Source organism: Merops nubicus, unplaced genomic scaffold (assembly GCF_000691845.1).
Source record: "Merops nubicus isolate BGI_N331 unplaced genomic scaffold, ASM69184v1 scaffold1486, whole genome shotgun sequence".
NCBI classification, from domain to species: domain Eukaryota; kingdom Metazoa; phylum Chordata; class Aves; order Coraciiformes; family Meropidae; genus Merops; species Merops nubicus.
The window spans coordinates 19519-39674 of NW_008616715.1; the positions used below are offsets into that span (position 1 = coordinate 19519).

The 20156-nt window shown below is 42.5% G+C and overlaps 1 protein-coding gene across 1 annotated transcript; it reads left to right on the plus strand.

Moving 5' to 3' along the window:
* The first annotated feature begins 198 nt into the window (after nt 1–198).
* NOS2 (nitric oxide synthase 2, inducible) lies at nt 199–17625 on the plus strand. The gene is made up of 26 exons (XM_008942897.1): nt 199–305; nt 1422–1518; nt 2084–2206; nt 2296–2444; nt 4540–4702; nt 5137–5228; nt 5601–5742; nt 6147–6286; nt 6830–7004; nt 7767–7868; nt 8556–8750; nt 8979–9061; nt 9377–9521; nt 9766–9870; nt 10026–10075; nt 10172–10346; nt 10820–10952; nt 11334–11412; nt 12243–12421; nt 13063–13226; nt 14029–14239; nt 14516–14603; nt 15016–15137; nt 16271–16419; nt 16760–16954; nt 17512–17625. Exons 1-26 carry the CDS (start codon nt 199–201, stop codon nt 17623–17625), a joined length of 3477 nt encoding a protein of 1158 aa, XP_008941145.1.
* The last annotated feature ends 2531 nt before the right edge of the window (nt 17626–20156 follow it).

Sequence of the window (20156 nt, forward strand, 5' to 3'; positions counted from 1 at the left end):
CAAGTGATTTTCCTTCTACAACAGGAAGTTAATGAGATCAGATCAGTTAGTCTGTTGAGTTTCTGAGCCCTTTTCAAGGGAGTTACCTTCTTAGTCAAAAACTGACCTTGTTGGTTGTTTTTTTTTCCCTTTTCAGAAGTGTTCACACAAAACAAGATTTCAGTGCTGTGACGTAAAATCATAAATAAAACATACAAAATGTTGTGCCCATGGCAGTTTGTATTCAAGCCTCGTGCTGCTAAGAGCCAGTTCTCTGAAGAGAAGGATGTCAATAATAACGTGGAGAAAAATAGGAAGATCCGTGGGTAAGATCTTAGTCTTTTAACAGCTTCATAGTTTCTCTTTCAGTTGTAAAGGAAAGATATTAAGTGACATGGGTTCTGGAGAAACCTGTAATGTGTTTCCAGAGCAATACCATTAACCAAAGAACAGTTGAGGGTCACTGGGTTGTCTTGGCGAGGTCCATTTGAACTTTTCTGTCTGAGTTGCACAATCATTGTTCTCTTTCACAGCTCTAAATGTATTCACTGTGCTATAAAGTTTTCATGTGTGCTAGGACTTAGAAGGCATCTGCATGCTATAAAAATTAGCAAAGTGATTTTTAATGCTGTAATTAAGTTGTTAAAACATTTCTGTGATAAAATGTACACAAGGCACTGTATAAAATAGATTGCATGTGCATATTAAATTTCTCAGTTTTCAGGCTGTTATTTATTTCAGTTTTCTATTGCACCTTGTTTCTTTCTCTACCCCTTCTCTACCCTTTTCTGTCAGTGCTTGAAGTATTTTGTATTCAAATGTGAAGGTGGGTGGGGCTGACCAGTGGAAGTGGGTGATTACATATGCTCTGCCAGCTAAGACCCACCATCGCTCTCTCCAAACTAAGGGGTTTGTTTGGAGTTCATGGTCTGGATGCATCTTGGGTGTTCTTTAACATCTTCTGAAGTCTGACATTCAGATTAAAAAGTAGGAATTCAGAAAGTAAGACTTAATGCAGAACAAAGGAAATCAATATCAAAGTATGTTACTTGATTAATTTTCTGCAGACCAGACTTCAGTGGAAATTTCACACATATCCCTGAAGATTTTAACGGCTTTGTTTAATTCCTCTGAGTATTTTCTGACCAGTTCATAACTGTACAGATGTCCCTTGTTTAGGGTGCAGTAATGATACTCAGCTTTTACCATTCCAGGCTATATCTGTTGTTTTCCTTCCCATGCAGTGATCTGTAAAGGGTGATTGTAGCTCTTCTATTGACTTCTAGTCCACTCCACCCCTCATACTGCTGTGAACAGTTGGCTTACTGACTCAGGACTTCTTTCAGAGACAGCTTTGAGCATCTCCCTACTGATGCTGCAAGTAAAACTAACAAAAACCAAGCACACTGTGTTATACTGGATTCTCTTTCTCTCTTTTAAAGCTTAGAAAATGATCATGCCAAGTTATGTGACCTGAGCAAGAGGCAGGCAGAGATGCTGCCTGGTGTCACGTCAGCGAAGGCCGGCGATGGGAGAGAGGTCTGTCTCTAGCAACCTTGTTTGATAGTTGTGCTTACTGCTCAGAACTTCTCAGAGTTCTCCTGTGAGGTCTAACTGTGGTACATGAGATTAGGACCACTGTGAGATCTTTGGATGAAAGAAGTTTTCTGAACAAAAAGGAGCTTTGGTGAGAGTTAGGGGAAGGAGGTGACCCAATGGGATTGAAGTGTCTGAGTCCTTCATTCACCTCGGAAAACCCAGCCTTTAGTAACAGACATGTTCTTTCTCTGGAACTGCCTGGTTCATTGTTTTCCTGAGACTGCCACTATCATGTTAAGAGGCCTTATTGAAGCTTAAAAGTGTTTAAAGTGGAAGATATTGTTTTATTAATACAAAAATACTTTGTTTTTCTCATTTCATATCAAACTGTGGATTAGGTTAATAATTTTGTACTCGAATAAATACTCACATAGAAGGTCACATTTATAAATGTTTTCCTGAATTTAATTTGTAGCATTATAATGGTTGTATAAAACATAAAATGAAGCTTTAAGATTTCTACTAGGTCTGAAAACAGTAAGTATTTTTACCTTTCTCTGTCCAGAACCATCTCCAAAATGGTATCAAAGCTTCAAACCAAATATCGAGATGTCCAAGACATTTAAAAGTAAGAAACTTGGAAAATGGATCCAGCTTTCTTGACACACTACACCTGACTGCAAAGGAGGTAAGACGTGGAAACCTGAACAGTGATTTTTCACTTTTCAACTTTAAAAAGATACAGAGTGCAACACTGTTTTGTGACATGTTTTTCAGGTTATCAACTGCCGGACCAAAGCCTGCCAAGGGGCACTCATGACCCCGAAGGGCCTGGTGAGAGGCACTAGGGATGGGCCAGTTCCACAAGCAGAGCTTTTACCTCAGGCAATAGACTTTATCAAGCAGTACTACAATTCATTCAAAGAGTAAGCCAAGTTTACCTTCATTTTTGGTAGAAAAGTCCTCTGCCTATCTACCTATCTGTCTGTGTGACTGTAGGAGCGTTAGGTTTCTTCACAGCTATAGGTAACTATGCATAGCATGCAATGAAAAAATGATAAGAACTGTTAGAAAAGGAAAATAAAACTATTACTGCACTTCATATGCTCTATCTGCCAATCCCAGGTCTTGGGAATACAGAAATGGACTCTGTACAGTGCATTTCTCAGCCCCATCCCTTCTGAGTGTGTCATGTTACAGTATGTTTATAATAAGCAGCTTGGTTAGGTCTCCTTTGCAGAAAATTACCTTCTGTTTTCTTAACTTTCGATGTTAGAGGGATTAGCTCCTGTTCAGATCAGTCTTAGATGTGAATAATGTGGATGTTTTTGTTTATGCTGTTCCAAGTATCCTTTCTGTGTTCTCTTGTTCTCTGTTTTGATCCTCAAGGCTTTAGCCAAAGATTGGAAGGCCAGTCTCTTGCTTCTCAACCTTGCTCTGTGCTATCACCCACATAAGCTTACTGAGCATGCTGAGAGAGATGCTTTAGCTTCAGAAAAGAGGTTTCTGTTTTTGCAAAAATGGACATGATGCAGAGACATCTTGCTGCAGGAGAAGCTGGAACATCTGGCTGAGGTCCAAGAGTTTGCAGTGACAAAGTTTTCACATGACAAACTTTCAAGTGACAATCCAATGTTTGCTCATCCCATTATAAAATGTTATTAGACAATCAAAGGGATTCAGCCACATAATGTCGACTTCTTTAGACACTTTGAACTCTTCTACAAAGCTTTCTTCCATCTGAATCTTTCTGAAAGTCCCTGTCTTACCCATAGGCTGTACTTGCTTGCCAGCATATTGCATTTGCACATCTCTGTGTTTCTGCTCATGGCTATTTGATCACGTTGATTTACACTATCTTACATGCTTGCCCTTGATCTTTCATCTTGTTGAAAATGTGAAAACTCTCAGACAGTGCAGGCTATTTTCATTCTGTCTGTAAGGCAACAAAACAATTTTTGTCTGTGCTGTGGTAAATATTTCCTAATGTTTTGACTTCATTCTCTGTTATCGAACCAAAGAATTTTTGAGTTGGTTTCCCTGACAAAGGAGTTGCTCAGCACTTCCCTTTAGGAATGAAATTTCTACTTACTTTGCTCAGAGGAGCTGTGTCCCTGTGACAGTAATAGGACTTGGAGAGGGCAGTCGCTGTTATCCTGCTTCAGGGCTGAACTGGCCTCTTCTCTGCTTTTCATTTGCTTGTGATTAGACAGTTTTCTGCCAAACTCATCTAGAAAATCCATATTTAAACTGAAAACTTACACAGAAAAGCTTGTGATCAATCCATGTATGTTTTGGGTGGTGAAAGGATGGTGCCACCTCTTCAATTTCTGATGTGTTCATTTCTTCATTAGGCTAGCAAGCTCTGTCATTGATACTCAGTAAGGACAGTTCCTAAATTCTGAAGCCAGGAAAAAAATCTCCTCAGTCAGAATCAGAATCTTATGTACTAAACTTGTGCCTTGACCTGGAACACCCTTTGCTTTTTGTTAAAAATCTCAGACTGCTGCAATTGGTAACAATTAGCTCTGGGGACAAAAGCTTGGTGCAGTAGAGGGGAGGTGTGGAGCATATGCTGGTGACTTCTCACATCTGAAGCACAGTGAAATTGGTGACTTCATGAGGTAATGGATGTTGTCATAAAGGACAGGGTATTTTATGTTTACCTACATCTAGAGAGTGTAGATTTATAACAGGAACAGGTTTCTCACTGTTCATCCAAACCTGCCATATCTCGACCTATACAGACGTTAAGTCCCTTCATGGAAATTTACTCTACCTGCATTCTGGCAGATAAAACCATGCTGGACTTGATCTTAAAGGTCTTTTCCAGCCTGAACTATTCTATGACTCTGTGTAAGCAGAAGTCTTCTTGTGCAGAAGGATGCTCAAAAGCTTTGTGGTTTCAGCAATGCCTGTGCTCTTCTTAACTCAGAACATAAGGAGAGTGTCTGCAACTTGAATCAGTTCTGAGTATGAAATTCTCTTTGTTTCTTTTCATGGCTGTTTCCTGTTCAAAAGGCCAAAAATAGAAGAACACCTGCTCCGACTGGAAACGGTGACCAAGGAGATAGAAACAACAGGAACCTACCAGCTGACAAAGGATGAACTGATCTTTGCTGCCAAGCAGGCCTGGAGGAATGCACCCAGGTGTATTGGGAGAATCCAGTGGTCCAATCTGCAGGTAACTGATGATTCTGTGATTAGGGGCCAAATAGTCATCTGCTATAAATCAGAATGGTGTCCTTTATGTTGGTAAAATATACCAGTTGCTTCAGCCAAGGACTACTCCCTCCTGTCCATATTATAAGATCAACATTATTTTTGCAGTTCTCTGCTTTGTTGTTGAATGAAAGCATGTGTGGAAGTGCTAGTGTAGGAGTCAACTGTGTGATGGAACCAGGTGCATGTCTTGGTCCTTGGAGGATTGTTACGTGTGAAACTGATGCATAGAAGGACAAAGAAAATGAAACATTCCTAGTGAAGCTACAATTCAATTAAGAAATACTGATTTTTCATTTCACTTTTTTCATTAATCTTTCCTTTCCATAAATGCAAAATAAAAATATTTATTGTTTCATGATTATTTTTTTTTACATTTCTTTTGGAAACATACAGGTATTTGATGCACGTGATTGTAAAACAGCAAAAGAAATGTTTGAACATATCTGTCATCATGTTCAATATGCCACAAACAATGGAAATATAAGGTAGGTCTCTTTGATTTTAATTTTAAACAATAAAAATCACGTCCAGATCTGGATTCAAAACTCTGTTGAAGACCTGAAATGGTCTCTCTAAATATTTTGACAATTTGTCTCTCCTTTTAATTCTCCTGGTACTTATATGTTCCTCTCATGTGCCATCAACCATTTTGAAATTTGTAACTTTCATGAATGATGTTGCAAAATCTTCTGTAATTCCTGGGGAATTACAGGGAGGTGGGTAGAGCAGATTAGTGACTTTACTTCTACTGATGTTTATTTTAGAAATATAAAGTAATTGCTGTTGGTAATGATTTACATCTTAATAAATAGATGTGCTGCTGTGGTGTAACAGGATTTGTTCGTGTCTCTGGGCAGATCAGCCATCACTGTCTTCCCCCAGAGGACTGATGGGAAGCATGATTTTCGTGTCTGGAACAGCCAGCTCATCCGATACGCCGGGTATCAGATGCCAGACGGGTCTGTTGCAGGAGACCCTGCCAGCGTGGAGTTCACCCAGGTACAGCTCCACACACAGGACCACAGCTGCTTTCCACCCCACCTCACCCGTCTGCGGGCGTTTCCTTGTGTGTTTGTGCAGTGGGAGGGAAGGAGTGAATGGGATTTTCTGCCCACAGATCCTGGGTACAGGCTGGAGCAATAACTGCTCACAGTCCTGACAGAAAAACAGTCCCCCTCCATCTGAGAGCAGGGTGAGCTAATGGTCCCTTTCAGTCGGGGACACAGTCACACAGGCAGTGTTTGAGCAACACGCGTCAACATTGTTTGAATGCAAAAGGTAACTTTTATCACACAGAATTTACCTAAGCAGGGTTTCTTTAGGTTAACGTTCTTCTATCTTCAGATACGGGGGGGGGACAACACACCTGAAAAAAACCCGAAATGTTCTTTCTGTATTTGCAGTTGTGCATCGAGCTTGGGTGGAAGCCGAAATACGGGCGCTTTGATGTGCTTCCACTCGTTCTCCAAGCAAGTGGCCAAGACCCAGAAATATTTGAATTCCCGCCAGAAATTGTCCTCGAAGTGCCAATGGAGCATCCAAAGTAAGCACACGAGGTTTAGATAATTGCATTTTTGCCTCTGCCTCACCTTGGCAGGTTGTTAGCCTGCGCCTGTGGCAGTCATTTTATGAGTCCTTTGTTAGGATGAAATTATGGTAAATTGTCCTGAAAGATAAAATGCCTGTGAGAACAATGAAATGAGATTTAAATTAAGGAACCTCATGGCCAATTTTGCTGGAAATATTTTTTTCCCAATCTACATTTCAATCATATTCATCATTTCTTATGCCAGTGTAATACACATGTAAAATTTGGCTGCACTTATAACAACATGTTTATTGCCTTTCTCTCCATTTTTTTCTTCTTTTCTGCATTGGGACTGGCCTGCAGATTGCAGAACTCTGTAATACTCTTCTGCAGTTTCTTTAGCAGGCAGTTCCCAGTTATCACACTGTAAAACTGCTGTCAGCTTTTGCAGACCATGCTTCATGGGTCGCTTCTACAGTTTTCTTACGAGACTTTTCAGGTTACTGCCTAGAGGAGGAGAAGACACATCCAGTACTAAATCAAAATGCTTTTTTACAGGTATGAATGGTTTAAGGAGTTAGATCTGAAGTGGTATGCGCTGCCTGCTGTTGCCAACATGCTCCTTGAGGTGGGAGGCCTGGAGTTCACTGGGTGTCCTTTCAATGGCTGGTACATGGGGTCAGAGATTGGAGTGCGGGACTTCTGTGACGTGCAGCGGTACAACATCCTGAAGGTAATCTTCTGAAGCAGAGGTGATCTGAGGATCTGAGGAAGGAATTAACTTGGTGGGTGGAGCATTTTTGAGAGAGAGAGAGAGATGCTGTCAGTCCTTGCTGGGATGGATGTTATGGCTGCATCACACTAACCCTTCAGTGCTAATCTGACACAATATCCTGATTATTGTGGGACATCTTGAATTTCTGCCAAGATTATCACTGCCAGGTTGTATGGCTATTTTTACAGCTTTCTGACACTCTGCTCCAAATAGATGTATAAAATGGTGAAACTAACTGTAAACAAAATGTAGAAAATGGTGTCCAAATGGAACTCTTCCCCAGTTTTCCCGAGTCCAGCTGATTGAGGACTTTTGGTCTCTGGCTGTAGATTTCTCGGAAGTGTGTCAGCTCCAGCCTGCTGTTGACAGGACAGTGGAGTTCTGGTGGTTAGCAGCAGGTCTCAGTCACCTTGCCAGTACATATAAATAGCGATGACTTTTAACCAGGTACTGCTACTTTTAAAATCATTTAGTCCAGGAGAGAACCACTCTCTGCTTTACCAAATAGGAATAACCTCATGAACCAGAACTCCATAATTCAGGTTAACCTCTAGCCTGAAGTGTTTCTGCTGCCATCTCTTACCCCAACATAAGACTGACTCTTCTCCCTTCTGCAATACTTTTTCCTGGATATTAATGTGATGAGGTGAAGAAATTAAGAGATCTAAGTCCCACATAGTAAATTTGTTATTCCCTTTTCTGTCTTTTTTTCACATGTAGGAGGTAGGGAGAAGAATGGGACTGGAAACAAACAAACTTTCATCATTATGGAAAGACCGAGCTGTTGTGGAGATCAATGTGGCTGTGCTTTACAGCTTCCAAGTAAGTCAACGAGTGTGGTGTCTGGGGAGACACTGAGTATTGAGTGTTGCTTTTTCCTTTCACTTAGAACAGCTTCATACAAATAGGGTGCCAGTGGACCAATGCTTGCTGGATGTATCAGTGAGATTCCAGCAGAGTTCTTCTTGATTTATCCCTGGGAAAGTGAAGGAAACTGTATTTCCTACTGTTGCCAGAAAAAAATGTCAAGTGAAGGCAGAAGGGAGAGGAAAAGAAAAGGAACCTAAGGGCAAGATTGTTCATCCTTTTTACACATATGTCCAAGTGTCCAAATTCATGTAAAGCTGTTGGATTAATATCCTCTATTTACAATTACAGTTTATTTATCATATCATAACAGTATGAAAGATGGGCAGAAATGAATCAGAGGCTTTTCAGCATGTACACCCAGTGCTGGAGAGGTAAAATGCTGATGTTAACCAAAAACAAAAAAAAGGATGTAAGAGTCCTTAATCAAAGGTCCACCTCAATCTGTGTCTATGTAATAGTTGCTGATAGTAATTATTTCACAGCAGCTATCTCTAGAATAGTTGCTGATAGTAGTTATTTCAGAGCACTGAATAAAGTCCTTGAAATATTGATCAAAGCAAAAGGATTACTTTAACTACATCAGGAAGAAGAGCAGAACAGGCTTTTTAATATGTGTCTTTCTTTCTGCAATTATTCTAGAAACAAAATGTGACTATCATGGATCACCACTCAGCTGCTGAGTCCTTCATGAAGTACATGCAGAACGAGTACCGGGCGCGGGGGGGCTGCCCGGCAGACTGGGTGTGGATTGTGCCCCCTATATCAGGGAGCATAACTCCTGTGTTCCACCAGGAGATGTTGAACTATGTCCTCACTCCCTTCTATTACTACCAGGTACATGTTATCCAGAAAGATATTCTAGCAGGCAACTTCAAGAGTGCAGGTGATAATGTGGGACCTGACAGTCCAGGTGAAAAGCCCTGGTTAATGATAGTTCACCAGAGAGATTCATAAACAGCAGCCAGGGTTGATTGTGCTGTGGAAGGTCATCTTAGTTCTGTTGAATTTATTATTTTGCATTTCTTACCTGAAGCTTAACTTTGTCTTTTTTTTCTTTGAAAGGTGGATGCCTGGAAAACACACGTCTGGCATGATGAGACCCGGAGGCCAAAGAAAAGAGAAATCAAGTTTAGGATCTTGGCAAAGTAAGTTGTTCGAATAACTGTCCTCATGCCTTTGTCCAGCTATTCTATTCTTGTGATTTTTCTATTCCACATTTTTTTGAATAGCTATTACAGCAGGGACAACTTGAATTGTTTGAATCATAGACTTACCAGTGCAGTTAGGTACCATTCATGTCTGAGATTCTTATTCACTCAGGTTCTATAGTGTGTTGCTTCTTGCCAATCTTCCATGGAAAGACCATGCTCACGATCAGTCTTTTCCTTTCCTGGTTGGGGAATCAACCTAACTTATTGTGTAACTATATTAAAAATTACGTGTGATTATTTTTTTTCCAGGGCTGTCCTCTTTGCATCTTCACTCATGCGACGAAGAACATCAGCCAGGTCCAAGGTCACTGTAATCTATGCAACAGAGACTGGGAAATCTGAAACATTAGCCAACAGCCTGTGCAGCTTGTTCAACTGTGCCTTCAACACTAAGGTAAGAAAGTATAAATCATCCATGTTAAATGGAGAAAGAAGTTTGCCTAGTTTTACCAGCTTCTGCAACCTTTTCCATTCTCTCAACCTATCTTTGGAATGTTCAGTAAATAGAGTGGGACTAGAACTTTGATTTTATATTCATTTAGTAGAATGCTTTGTAAATTGGGTCAACAGTCAGCTGACAATCACAGAGATACCTATTGTGTCTGCTAGCAACTTCTCATGAGCTTTATACCTTCCAGATTCTGTGCATGGATGAGTACAACATCTCTGACCTGGAAAAAGAAACACTTCTTTTAGTGGTTACTAGCACTTTCGGAAATGGAGATTCTCCAAATAACGGAAAGGTAATATTCACCTTGGGGGCACACATGAGGCTTAACTCAAAGACAACCTTTCATTTGTCCCATGTACTTAAGAAAGACATGGATCAGAGTCTCACTTCTGTTTTAAATCAGAGTATTTTTCTAACCTTAAATATTTTATGAATTTTTTTATACAGAGCTTGAAGAATTCCTTGCTCACCCTGAAACTGCTGAGAAAAAAAATTAGGTAAAAATACTTTGTTGTTTGGTTTGCATGCAATTGAGTGCTTCTGCATTTCATTTAGTGTTAACACAGCAATCTTGGGTTTATCTCCTTCTGCAGATATGCTGTGTTTGGTTTGGGGTCCAGCATGTATCCAGAGTTCTGTGCCTTTGCTCATGCCATTGACCAAAAGCTGGCCCAACTAGGGGCTTCTCAGCTCACTCCAATAGGTGAAGGAGATGAACTCAATGGGCAAGAAGAAGCCTTTCGCACATGGGCAGTCAATGCATTCAAGGTGACTATATAAATAGCTCATTTTAGTTCCTTTATTCATTTTATTTCAGTATTAACTGGCATCCCATCAAAATGGGGAAAATGAAAGAGAGCAAACTTCTGTATTTATATCTGAATTTCAACTCCCCTCTCTTCTGTTGCTTGCCTAAGTTGAAGAAGGAACTGGGCACCGTTTCTGTTTTTCTTTTAATATTCACATCAAGTTCCATGGAACCTTTTGAGTAATAGAATGCTCAGTATGAACAAGGTTGGTAGTATCAAACATCAGAATTTTTGGAAGTAGATCAGTTTTTTAGCTATACTGATACAGAAGTGGAACCTTACTGAACACACTGAACCCCTATAACAACACTGAACTCAACGGAGTTGATAAAAAAATAGCAGTCTGTGAAACTGATACCTCCTCATTAGGGTTATGACAATGCTAAGAATATTCTTCTTTTTACTATGAATAGCCTTTTTTCTTTTTTCTAGACTGCCTGTGACGTTTTCAACATCCGTGGGAAAAACAATATTCAGCTTCCTGAAATATACACCTCTGCTGAAAGCTGGGATCCTAAGAATTACAGGATAGTGCATGACCCTCAAAGCATGGACCTGGCTAAAGGTATTACCTCCCACCTTCCACTTCCTTTGTTTTGCTTTAGGTCTGAACTTCAAGGGTTTTCTAGAAGTGATACTGGTCCTGCTAGATGCTAGAATGCAGATAATAAAGTACAGTGGTCGAAGAAAAAAAAGACACTGGTTTACATTGCATAAATCATTCTGTTTTCCAGCACAACAACATCAGAGCACCAGAAAAGCAAAAGCTGAGATGCTCTGCTTGTAGTCAGGGGAGGCATGCATAGGGGACACACAAACAGCTGGAGCTGTATCACATCCTGGGGCGAGCAGGGCTCAGTGAGGCTTTTTCTGCACATATTTTGAAGGCATTTTGAACAAACCTAATCACAAACTTGCCATGAATGATATCCTCTTTTCTCAACAGCACTTGCAAACATTCACGCCAAGGATATAATTCCCATGAAGCTGAAATTCAGACAGAATCTTCAAAGTTCAAAATCCAGGTATGGTAACTCATTATTTTGAATATTGCAATACTACATTTTAATAAAATCTTAAACATCTGAAATGCCTGGTTATAAACATCTTCTCCCTGCAGTTATTAAGAAATATTATTCATTTTGTACCATCATTAGTATGAGTAAATCATTATCACAAGGCCAGAAGAACACGTACAGTCTGAGCTCTGCTTTAGGTGGGAGCTGACTTCCCAGCTGAGCCTCTAGGAGTGCAGGGAAATAAGGAACTTTGTGATGTGGCCCTCTGATGCCTATTAAATTTGGAAGGTCAGGTGTGTGGTCCTTCTCCCTTGCTTGGTGTGCAACATACCAGGTAGATGCTTACTTCATTTAGGGGAAAAATTGCCCCTTAGCAGAAAAAAAAAAAAAAGAAAAAAATAGAAAAAAAAGAAAAAGGAGCTGGTATAGTGCTCATAGTGCTCTGAAAGCTGCTGCATTTAGCTGAGCTGCAAAGCTAGCTGAGAGGAGACAATACACAAATGGATAATCAGTGCTATCTTAGAAACAGCATCTATGACTGGCTGTTTCACATCCCCTGGTAAGTCTCTCTCATCCCTGTCTTATGGGAATTCTCTGAGCTGGGTTAAGAACTGAGCTATTCAATCTTCAGCAGAGCTGCTCTTCCTTTCACTGGCTGCTCACAGACATATTTACATTTAAGTCTCCATGAAGTACTAAGCTGGGCTGATAGTTTGGTAACAAACACAAAGAAGTGCTGCCAACTGTCACTTCAGGTTTATTCCTTTTCTGCACAATTCAAGGGAAATCCTGTCAACGTAACCAAAGTCTGTCTGATCTCTTTTTTCTCTATCTAGTCGTGTCACTGTTCTAGTTAAGCTTTCCTGTGAGACTGCTCAGGAAGTGCACTACCTGCCTGGAGAACATATTGGGATTTTCCCAGGCAACCAGCCAGAACTAGTCCGTGGCCTCATTGCACATGTTAAGGATGCCCCTCCAGCTGATCAGACCATCAGACTTGAAACCTGTACTGATGGTAAGTTGGTTCTCTTTAGACAAAATACCAGAGGGTGTTTGACAGATTTCTCTAAAATTCCAGAGCATTTTTATAGACTGAATTTGATTCTGTTAACTTTCCCTAAGTTTCATTAGGATTTTGTTGGTGCTTTTAGTTATTCTTTCACTTCTTGATTCAGGTTCTGCATACTCTGGTGGTCCGTGGTAACTTCACAGGGTTCACAGTTACCCTGGGCTGGCACTGCTTGTAATCAGTTGCCAAACTGGCCGTTAACTGCAACTAAGTTAATCAAAAGAGTTTGCTTATTGTTTTTACTTATCAGAGTCCTAAAATAGATCTACACGTCATGACCATCTTCTCCATTTCACTAGGAACAATCTGCTAAACTGTGTGATTCTGACACACAGAAAGATGATTTCCTCAGATGAAGGACTTTTCATTTTAAAGTGGTGTTTTGTTATCATGCAGCTCTCTGCATCAGATCCTCCTCTTATGAGAAGTCTGAAACCTCATGTTAACCTCTTTTTGGAAGGACCCTGCTGTCTAGACCTGCTGCAGCCCAGTCTGCAGCTGTATTTTGAAGGACATTCAGTTTTGCAAAGTTTTACAGGTGTCAAATGCCATGGGAATTGCCAAGTGTTCATTTCCCTCATTTCCAGGTGGCTACTGGACAAGTGACAAAAAGATTCCAGCCTGCACACTCCCCGAGGCTTTGACATACTTGCTTGATATCACTACTCCACCCTCCCAACAGCTGCTGAAAAAACTCTCCCAGCTCGTAACAGCGGAAGGAGACAAACAGAGACTGGAAGTTCTATGTCAGGTAAGTGTTAGGGTTGGATTTATGCTAGAAGTTTGGGATACTGGACCATCTGATGCCCTTTTACTGTGTGCAGAAGCTTAAGGAGTGTTTGCAGTGATGGTGCTTGACTGCTATGCCTCTGTTATGTGTTCTGTGCTCGTAAAGCCACCCACAGTGAGAGAAAGGATGGTCCTGGGGCTCAGCTTGGGCGTGGGAATCAAGAGGTTTCTTCAGCTCTGACACTTCCTGTGTGGTTCTGGGTGGGTCATTCTGCCTGCCTGCTTCTCCTGCCTGCCTCGTGGTGGTTTCTGATGACACACCACTGCAAGGCCTCACAGTCTGCAGGTGGAGGGCTTGGGGGCGGGGCTGGTAGATATTTTTGTCAGAGTGAGAGTAAGAGGGATATCACTTTTAGTAACCAACGACTCATAGGTGTGGCAAGTGCTTGCTTCTCCTGCTGGGTTCAGCAAGGCTCAGTAGGTGGCAGGACCTGGACCCACACAGTTCTGTGGATATCCCCTAGCAGGGGGCTGAGAAAAAAAGGTTTCTACTTCAGTTTCCACATCCTCCCTGAGAGAGCACCAGGTATCTGAGAAAATTGCAGCAGCCAATATTCTGTACTTCTGTCTTCAAAAATAAAATCACTTCTTAGAAAACTCCAATATTGGTCTAGGCAAAGTTTTGAGAATTCTCTCTTGATTTGCCTGTGTATTTAATTAAATGTAAAGCAGGGATCTTATAAATAAGTGACATTTTAAACATCCCTGCTCTCCTGAAAGCAGCGTGATCTGGTAACATTGTGATGGTGGCCTTTGGCTTTTAGAACACAGAAGAATACAATAAATGGAAGTTTTACAACAGCCCGAACATGCTGGAGGTGCTGGAGGAGTTTCCTTCTGCTGAGGTCTCAACAGCTTTCCTCCTGACTCAGCTGCCATTTCTGAAACCCAGGTACTACTCTGTCAGTTCCTCCTGCGACTTGACGCCCAGAGAGATTCATCTGACAGTTGCAGTTGTAAACTACAGGACAAGAGGTAATGAATCATTGTTTTCATTTACCTCTTAATTAAATTACATTTAGGCTCAGTTAAGAAAAAAATATGTCTGCTACATGGCATGAAGCATATCTGTAACAAAAGGGGTTTTGTGTCAGGATTTGCTGATGTCCATCACCATCAGTGTATCCTTGCTTTATAAATTACTAGATGTACACTTGTTTAAAAACCATAATTTTAAGTGTAATCTATGCTTGGTTTAAAAATGGAGAGTGTTTGAATACTAACAGAGGTATTTTCCTTTGCTCTGATTAGATGGACAAGGGCCTTTGCACCATGGAGTTTGCAGCACGTGGCTGAACACAGTAGCTCTCAATGAAATAGTTCCATGCTTTATACGCAGGTGAGTGTGGGAGAGACAAAAGAAATTTTTTTTTTAAAAAAAAACAAGCTAGTGTTTCTTAGTTCAGCTTCTTCAGGGGTTTTAACATTGTTGGCATATGATTTTCAAGTGACTGGTGAGTGCAAGTTGGAATATCTGTTTGAGAAGAGAGATTGATCTGTCTTCCAGAGATGAGATCCTTTACCGTGTCTTTTGTTGAGTAAAATCATAAATCAGTACAAAATTCTGAAAGAATTCTGTTCCTCTGGCACCACGCCCTCGAGGAGGCAAGAAGCAACTGGCACCAAGCTACACCCCACCACCCTTTTCACATTGGCAACTGAGGCTCAAAATCATTCCTCCAAATCAGGAAACTGCCACGGAGATGTCACCCGTAACCTGATTACCTGATTAGCATATGCTTGCGTTCTAGTGCTAACGAATTCCATCTCCCCGAAGAGCCAGGCAGGCCCTGCCTCCTGATCGGCCCCGGCACCGGCATCGCGCCCTTCCGAGGCTTCTGGCTGCAGCGTCAGTATGACTTGGAAAAGAAAGGTACTTGTGGGGACTGCCACAAGGGGGAGGCCAGAACTCCTCCAGCAGCCGGAGACATCCCTAGTCCTCCAGACAAAATCTGTACAGATGGAGACACCCAGAAACATGAGCTGAGTAAACCCCTTAGAGACTCATCACCCCAAGACTGACTGAACACTGCCCTGAAACTGTTAATCCAGCCCATCTGAGACCATTCCAGAGGTCTTGAGGTGTTTGGTCACTTGTAGGGAGCAGCCTATGTGTCCTTGTAAATGGGATGTGTTCAGTGACTGCCCCAGGCACTCCCACAGGGACCACAATATGGAGAGGAAACATTTTGGCCTGCCTGTATCAAGCCATCTGGGGAACCTGCACCAGCAGGGAATTCCATAGCTCTCCAAGGACTCGGGCAGGTTTAGTCCTACTGCAAGACCCTAAAATTAGAAGCTGTCACACACAGACACACACACTGTCCTTCTCAGGTGTTTAGTGAGAAAGGCTAGTTAGAAAATCACAGAATCAGAAAATCACAGAATCAGGAAGTCCCAGGTTGGACCAGATGATCCTTGAGGTCCTGTCCAACCTTTCTTGGCAAAAGCACAGTCTAGACAAGATGGCTCAGCACCCTGTCCAGCTGAATCCCTAAAGTGTCCAACGCTGGGGAATCCACCACCTCCCTGGGGAGACTATTCCAATGGGTGGTTGTTCTTCTTGTCAATGATTTTCCTCTTCTGTCCAACAGGAATCTTCCCAGGAGTAAGTTGTGCCCATTACCCCATATCTTTTTCTTGTACTTCCTTGTGAAAAGGGAGTCTCCATCTTCTTTGCAGCCACCCTTTAAATACCAGAACATGGTGATAAGGTCTCCCATCAGCTTTCTTTTCTCAAGGCTGAACAAACCCAGTTCTCTCAGCCTGTCCTCATATGGCAGCTTCCCAGTCCTTTGATCACCTTTGTGGCCCATCTCTGGACACTCTCCAGCTTGTCCATATCTTCTTTGCATAGCAGGGACTAAGACTGAAGCCAGTATTCCAGGTGTGGGACAGGCAGCTGTACACAGCTAGCACTGGGACAGCAGAGCCCTGTGTGGGCATAGCTGTAAGGGATAACAGGCCTTACCAGGAAAGACACAAACCTCCCAATGTCTGTTTCAGGGATCAGGGGTGGTGAGATGACATTACTGTTTGGCTGCCGGCAGCCAGACGTGGATCACATCTACAAAGAAGAAACTGAGGAAATGAAGAGCAAGGGAGTACTGAAAGAAGTCTACACAGCTTATTCCAGACAACCTGGCCAAGCTAAAGTAAGGCTGGTTCCTGTGTTCTTCAAGGGTTGGCTGCTTCCAGAATGGTCCCTCAAGTTCAGATCTGGGCTCTGTTTAACAGTGGTCTTTAAAAAAACATTGCCATTTTGTTTGTGTATTGTGAACAAGTGACAGAGGGCCTTGCTCCTTCAAGAGACAGGTCTAATCTCCAAACGTGGGGCTTGTAAGAACAGCTCAAAGACATTTCCCTTCTCCTTTGCTGTGGTGTGACACACAGCTGCAACAAGGCATTTAGAACCTTACTGCCCAGACCCACACTGAGTGTAGACAATGTAGCATTTAAGAAACCTTGTCTGATGATCCTTTTTCTGTTTCTAAGGTCTATGTTCAAGACATTCTTCAAAGCAAGTTGGAGACCAAAGTGTGCAACCTCCTGCATAAGGAGGAAGGGCACATCTATGTCTGCGGAGACGTGCGCATGGCCAAGGACGTTGCTCAGACTTTGAAAGGGATTCTTGCAAAAAACCTGAACCTCACGGAGCAGCAGGTGGAGGAGTACTTCTTCCAGCTAAAGGTATGTTCTGATACAGGAGCACTCAGACAGTGTTCCAGGATGGGCTACAGGAGTCTTCAAAGTGATGCTTGAGATCTTGCAGGCTGCCATCAGCTTCTTTTCAGCAGAATACACAAGGACGGAAGCTTTAAGTGATGAGCTTAGTCCACCCACCATGACTTAAAATGCAGCTGCTGCTTTGGTTAGGGTGTTAGAGTGACATGTGATGTTCTTCTCTTACCTCTCCCAGTTTCCCCAGTGTCTCCCTTTGGGTCCTAAACGTTACCTCGGCAGCCTGTCCGAGACATGAAGAGTTTGAGGCTTTTAAGAAGTGAGCAGGCCCATGGCTGCAGACACAGTGCCTGGGCCTGCTGGCTCTTTAGACCCTCTTGTTGTTATCACTTGTCCTGGAGCACGTGTCTCTGGGGCTCAGCCGGGTTCCTTTTCCTGGCAGTAGCTGAAGTCACTGGCACTGACCCGTTGGCGGATGCAGGCGGCCTGGGGGTTTCTCAGCTGTTGCATAAGGAGGAGCCAGCAGTATTTAACTTGGCTCTTGGGTTTCCTTTCTCTTTTTGCAGAGCCAAAAGCGGTACCATGAAGATATATTTGGGGCTGTCTTCCCACATGAAGTCAAAAGAGGTGTGAGAGCTTCACAGCCCACCAGCCCACGGCCGAGCCAGCTCACGTCCTAGGCAGCACTGGCACTTCTGTTGTTGCTTTCAAAAACCAGGGGTGGGTCACATTGTCCTTCTTTTAAACCTCATTCTTAATTAAGAAAAATCCTAAATTTAACTTTTTTTGCTATTTATTCAGAGACTCTTTTAATGGATTATCTTAATAGTAAAGATGCAAATTATTTTTTTATATCATCTATGCTAGTATGAATCTACTATTTTTCAGAAATACTGGGAAAATTTAGAGTTTTTTTACTACGTTAGCTAGAACTGAAATCTTTTTTGAAATGCACTGTTTAACTTTGTGAGTTTATTTATATTGGATTGTTTTACTGTATATATTATCTTCACTTTAAAGCAAGTAAATGGACGGTCATGTCAGTTGGAAATGGATAGTCCCACAACATGAAGCAATATTTGCAGAAGAGATAATGATGTTGTGGTTCCTAGGGGGCAGTGCCTGCAGCATACCTTCAGATACACACACACAGGGAGGTGGAGCTCTGGATTCTGCTCTGTGGGATTCAGGCACTTGAGCCTGAATGGGAGTTGTTACAGAGCCTGGGGCAGTGAGGTTCAGAAAACAAAAAAAGCACTTTGTACATTTGAATTCTATGCTCCGATTTACTTGATTTGTTTGCAATAAAAGGTGCCTTTATACTGAGACAAACAAGGTGGTGTGGATTAAATGTGTCTCTTCTTGCTGTTGGCTTCAGCCCAAAAAAGTAGGGCTAGGTAAATTCTCAGATCCCACTGAGGTGGGTTTGACTCCTTCCATCAGTGCTGAGCTCATCTCTAGCAGTTACAAGCTCAGCCTAAGATGGGTTCCATGGTTTTGTTCCTGCTGGGGAGATGTGGATTTGTACCACAGGCTGTGGGCTGGGCTTGGGAAGTGCAGGAATCAAAATAGCAACGAGAGCAATTACATTTTGCCCTGGTTATATTTTGACTTTGACTCTTTCTCTGCCTTGCAGTTATGTCAGAGCTTTTAGTTCTTCCTCAAAAATTATCAGGGCTATATGGTCATAATAAAAAAGCTCTAGGTGAGATTTTCCTGTCATCCCCTGTCCCCAGGAGCTGGAATCTGGTGCAGGAGGAGCTGAGACTCAGAAGCCAACCATGCCATGTGTGTACAGTGCGTTTCACATGTGCTTCAGGACAGCCTCAGACATAAGATCAAAAACACAGCATAGACAAAGGAATGTGGAGAGTGATGGCACAGAAAGGATATGTCAGACAACAGCTACAGAGAGAGTAAAGGATGGAGGAGGCTTCTGGCAAGTACAGGTTCCTGAGGGGCACCTAGTCTATATATTCCACCAGTGCTATTTCATATTTAAACTGGTGTTTCCCAAATTCACATTTTTGGGGTGGGGTGGAAATGGAAGAAGGTGATTGCACTTTCCACTAAGGAATTTCTCCATGAGCCCTGGGCTCACTGAGTCCTAGACTTTGAATGAGTCCAACGAGTAGGAAACAGGGGAAGTCAGTTCCATGTGCCAGAGCACATGGCTGATGAGGTGAGTTTCCTTGCCAGGACCCTTTCTTTGTGTCTCAGGTGTCTTTTCAAAGTAATCACTTACTTTACCACAATCCTGTTTAATTGCCTGAGTACTCAAGGACCATCATTCACTTTCATTTGGAGGGGCAGAAGCTCAGAAGAAAAGTCATGCTGTTTACACCAAGCTGAGAGCAGACTGGGGTGCCCTTAGGTAGTGCCACATCCTGAAGGTGTGAGACACTGCCAGCCAGGGGAGCAGGAGCATCTGCTCCTTCACGGCCTCCAACAAGTCAGAGCAAGAGGCACAAGAGTTTGTCCATCAGCTCAGAAGTTTCCTGACTTTCCGTTCGTACACTGAGTCCAAGAGGCAGGTTTTATTGGGTGACTTTTTCATCTCAATTCCACCATTACAAAATCTTTCCCCTAACAAGGGGGTGAGAAGACAGTTAAAGGATTAAGAAAAGCAGAGATCTGTTTTAAGTCTTTGTCAATTTCTTTAAACTGGTCCCAACTGGAAGTTCATTTCCGTTGCAGCACTGATCTGAAGCTGTGCATAATTGCTTTTTCTGCAGAAATAAATGGAGAAGATAAAGTGCAGATGTTAAGGTCAGTGGTTAATTATTCTATTCTGAGATAAAAACTGAAACTTTGTTTAAGAAACCAGATACAAAATTCACCTTTTAAAATCCTGCAGATGATCAAATAGCCTGTTCTGCAGTTACTACAGTGCTCATTGCAGCCCCAAATGGGTGCAGGGCTCAGGCACTTGCGTAAAGGCAGAGGAGCCGTTCTGGGCTGGAAGAGGCTGTGAGGCCCGTGCTGGTCTGGGACTGAGGAGAGTGAGAGGCACACTCCTCAGGCAGGCACTGCCTGGCTTCACGGGTGCCTGAGCCCAGCTCACCCGGCTGCAGTGGGATTCAGGGTTCACAGGGGCAGTGTGCCGAGGCACCAGAGCACAGATCTGGGGAGTGGGGATGGGCCCCGGTGCTCTCAGGCAGCCCGGGCTGGCTGGGCCAGCTGAGCTGCGGGGAGTTACCAGTCCCCACTG

Excerpts from the sequence above, each read along its gene's own strand:
- NOS2 (XM_008942897.1), top strand. The coding sequence starts at position 199 with ATGTTGTGCCCATGGCAGTTTGTATTCAAGCCTCGTGCTGCTAAGAGC. Across the intron at positions 5,229-5,600 it reads ACAAACAATGGAAATATAAG|ATCAGCCATCACTGTCTTCC; the intron begins GTAGGTCTCTTT and ends GTCTCTGGGCAG. Across the intron at positions 7,005-7,766 it reads AGCGGTACAACATCCTGAAG|GAGGTAGGGAGAAGAATGGG; the intron begins GTAATCTTCTGA and ends TTTCACATGTAG.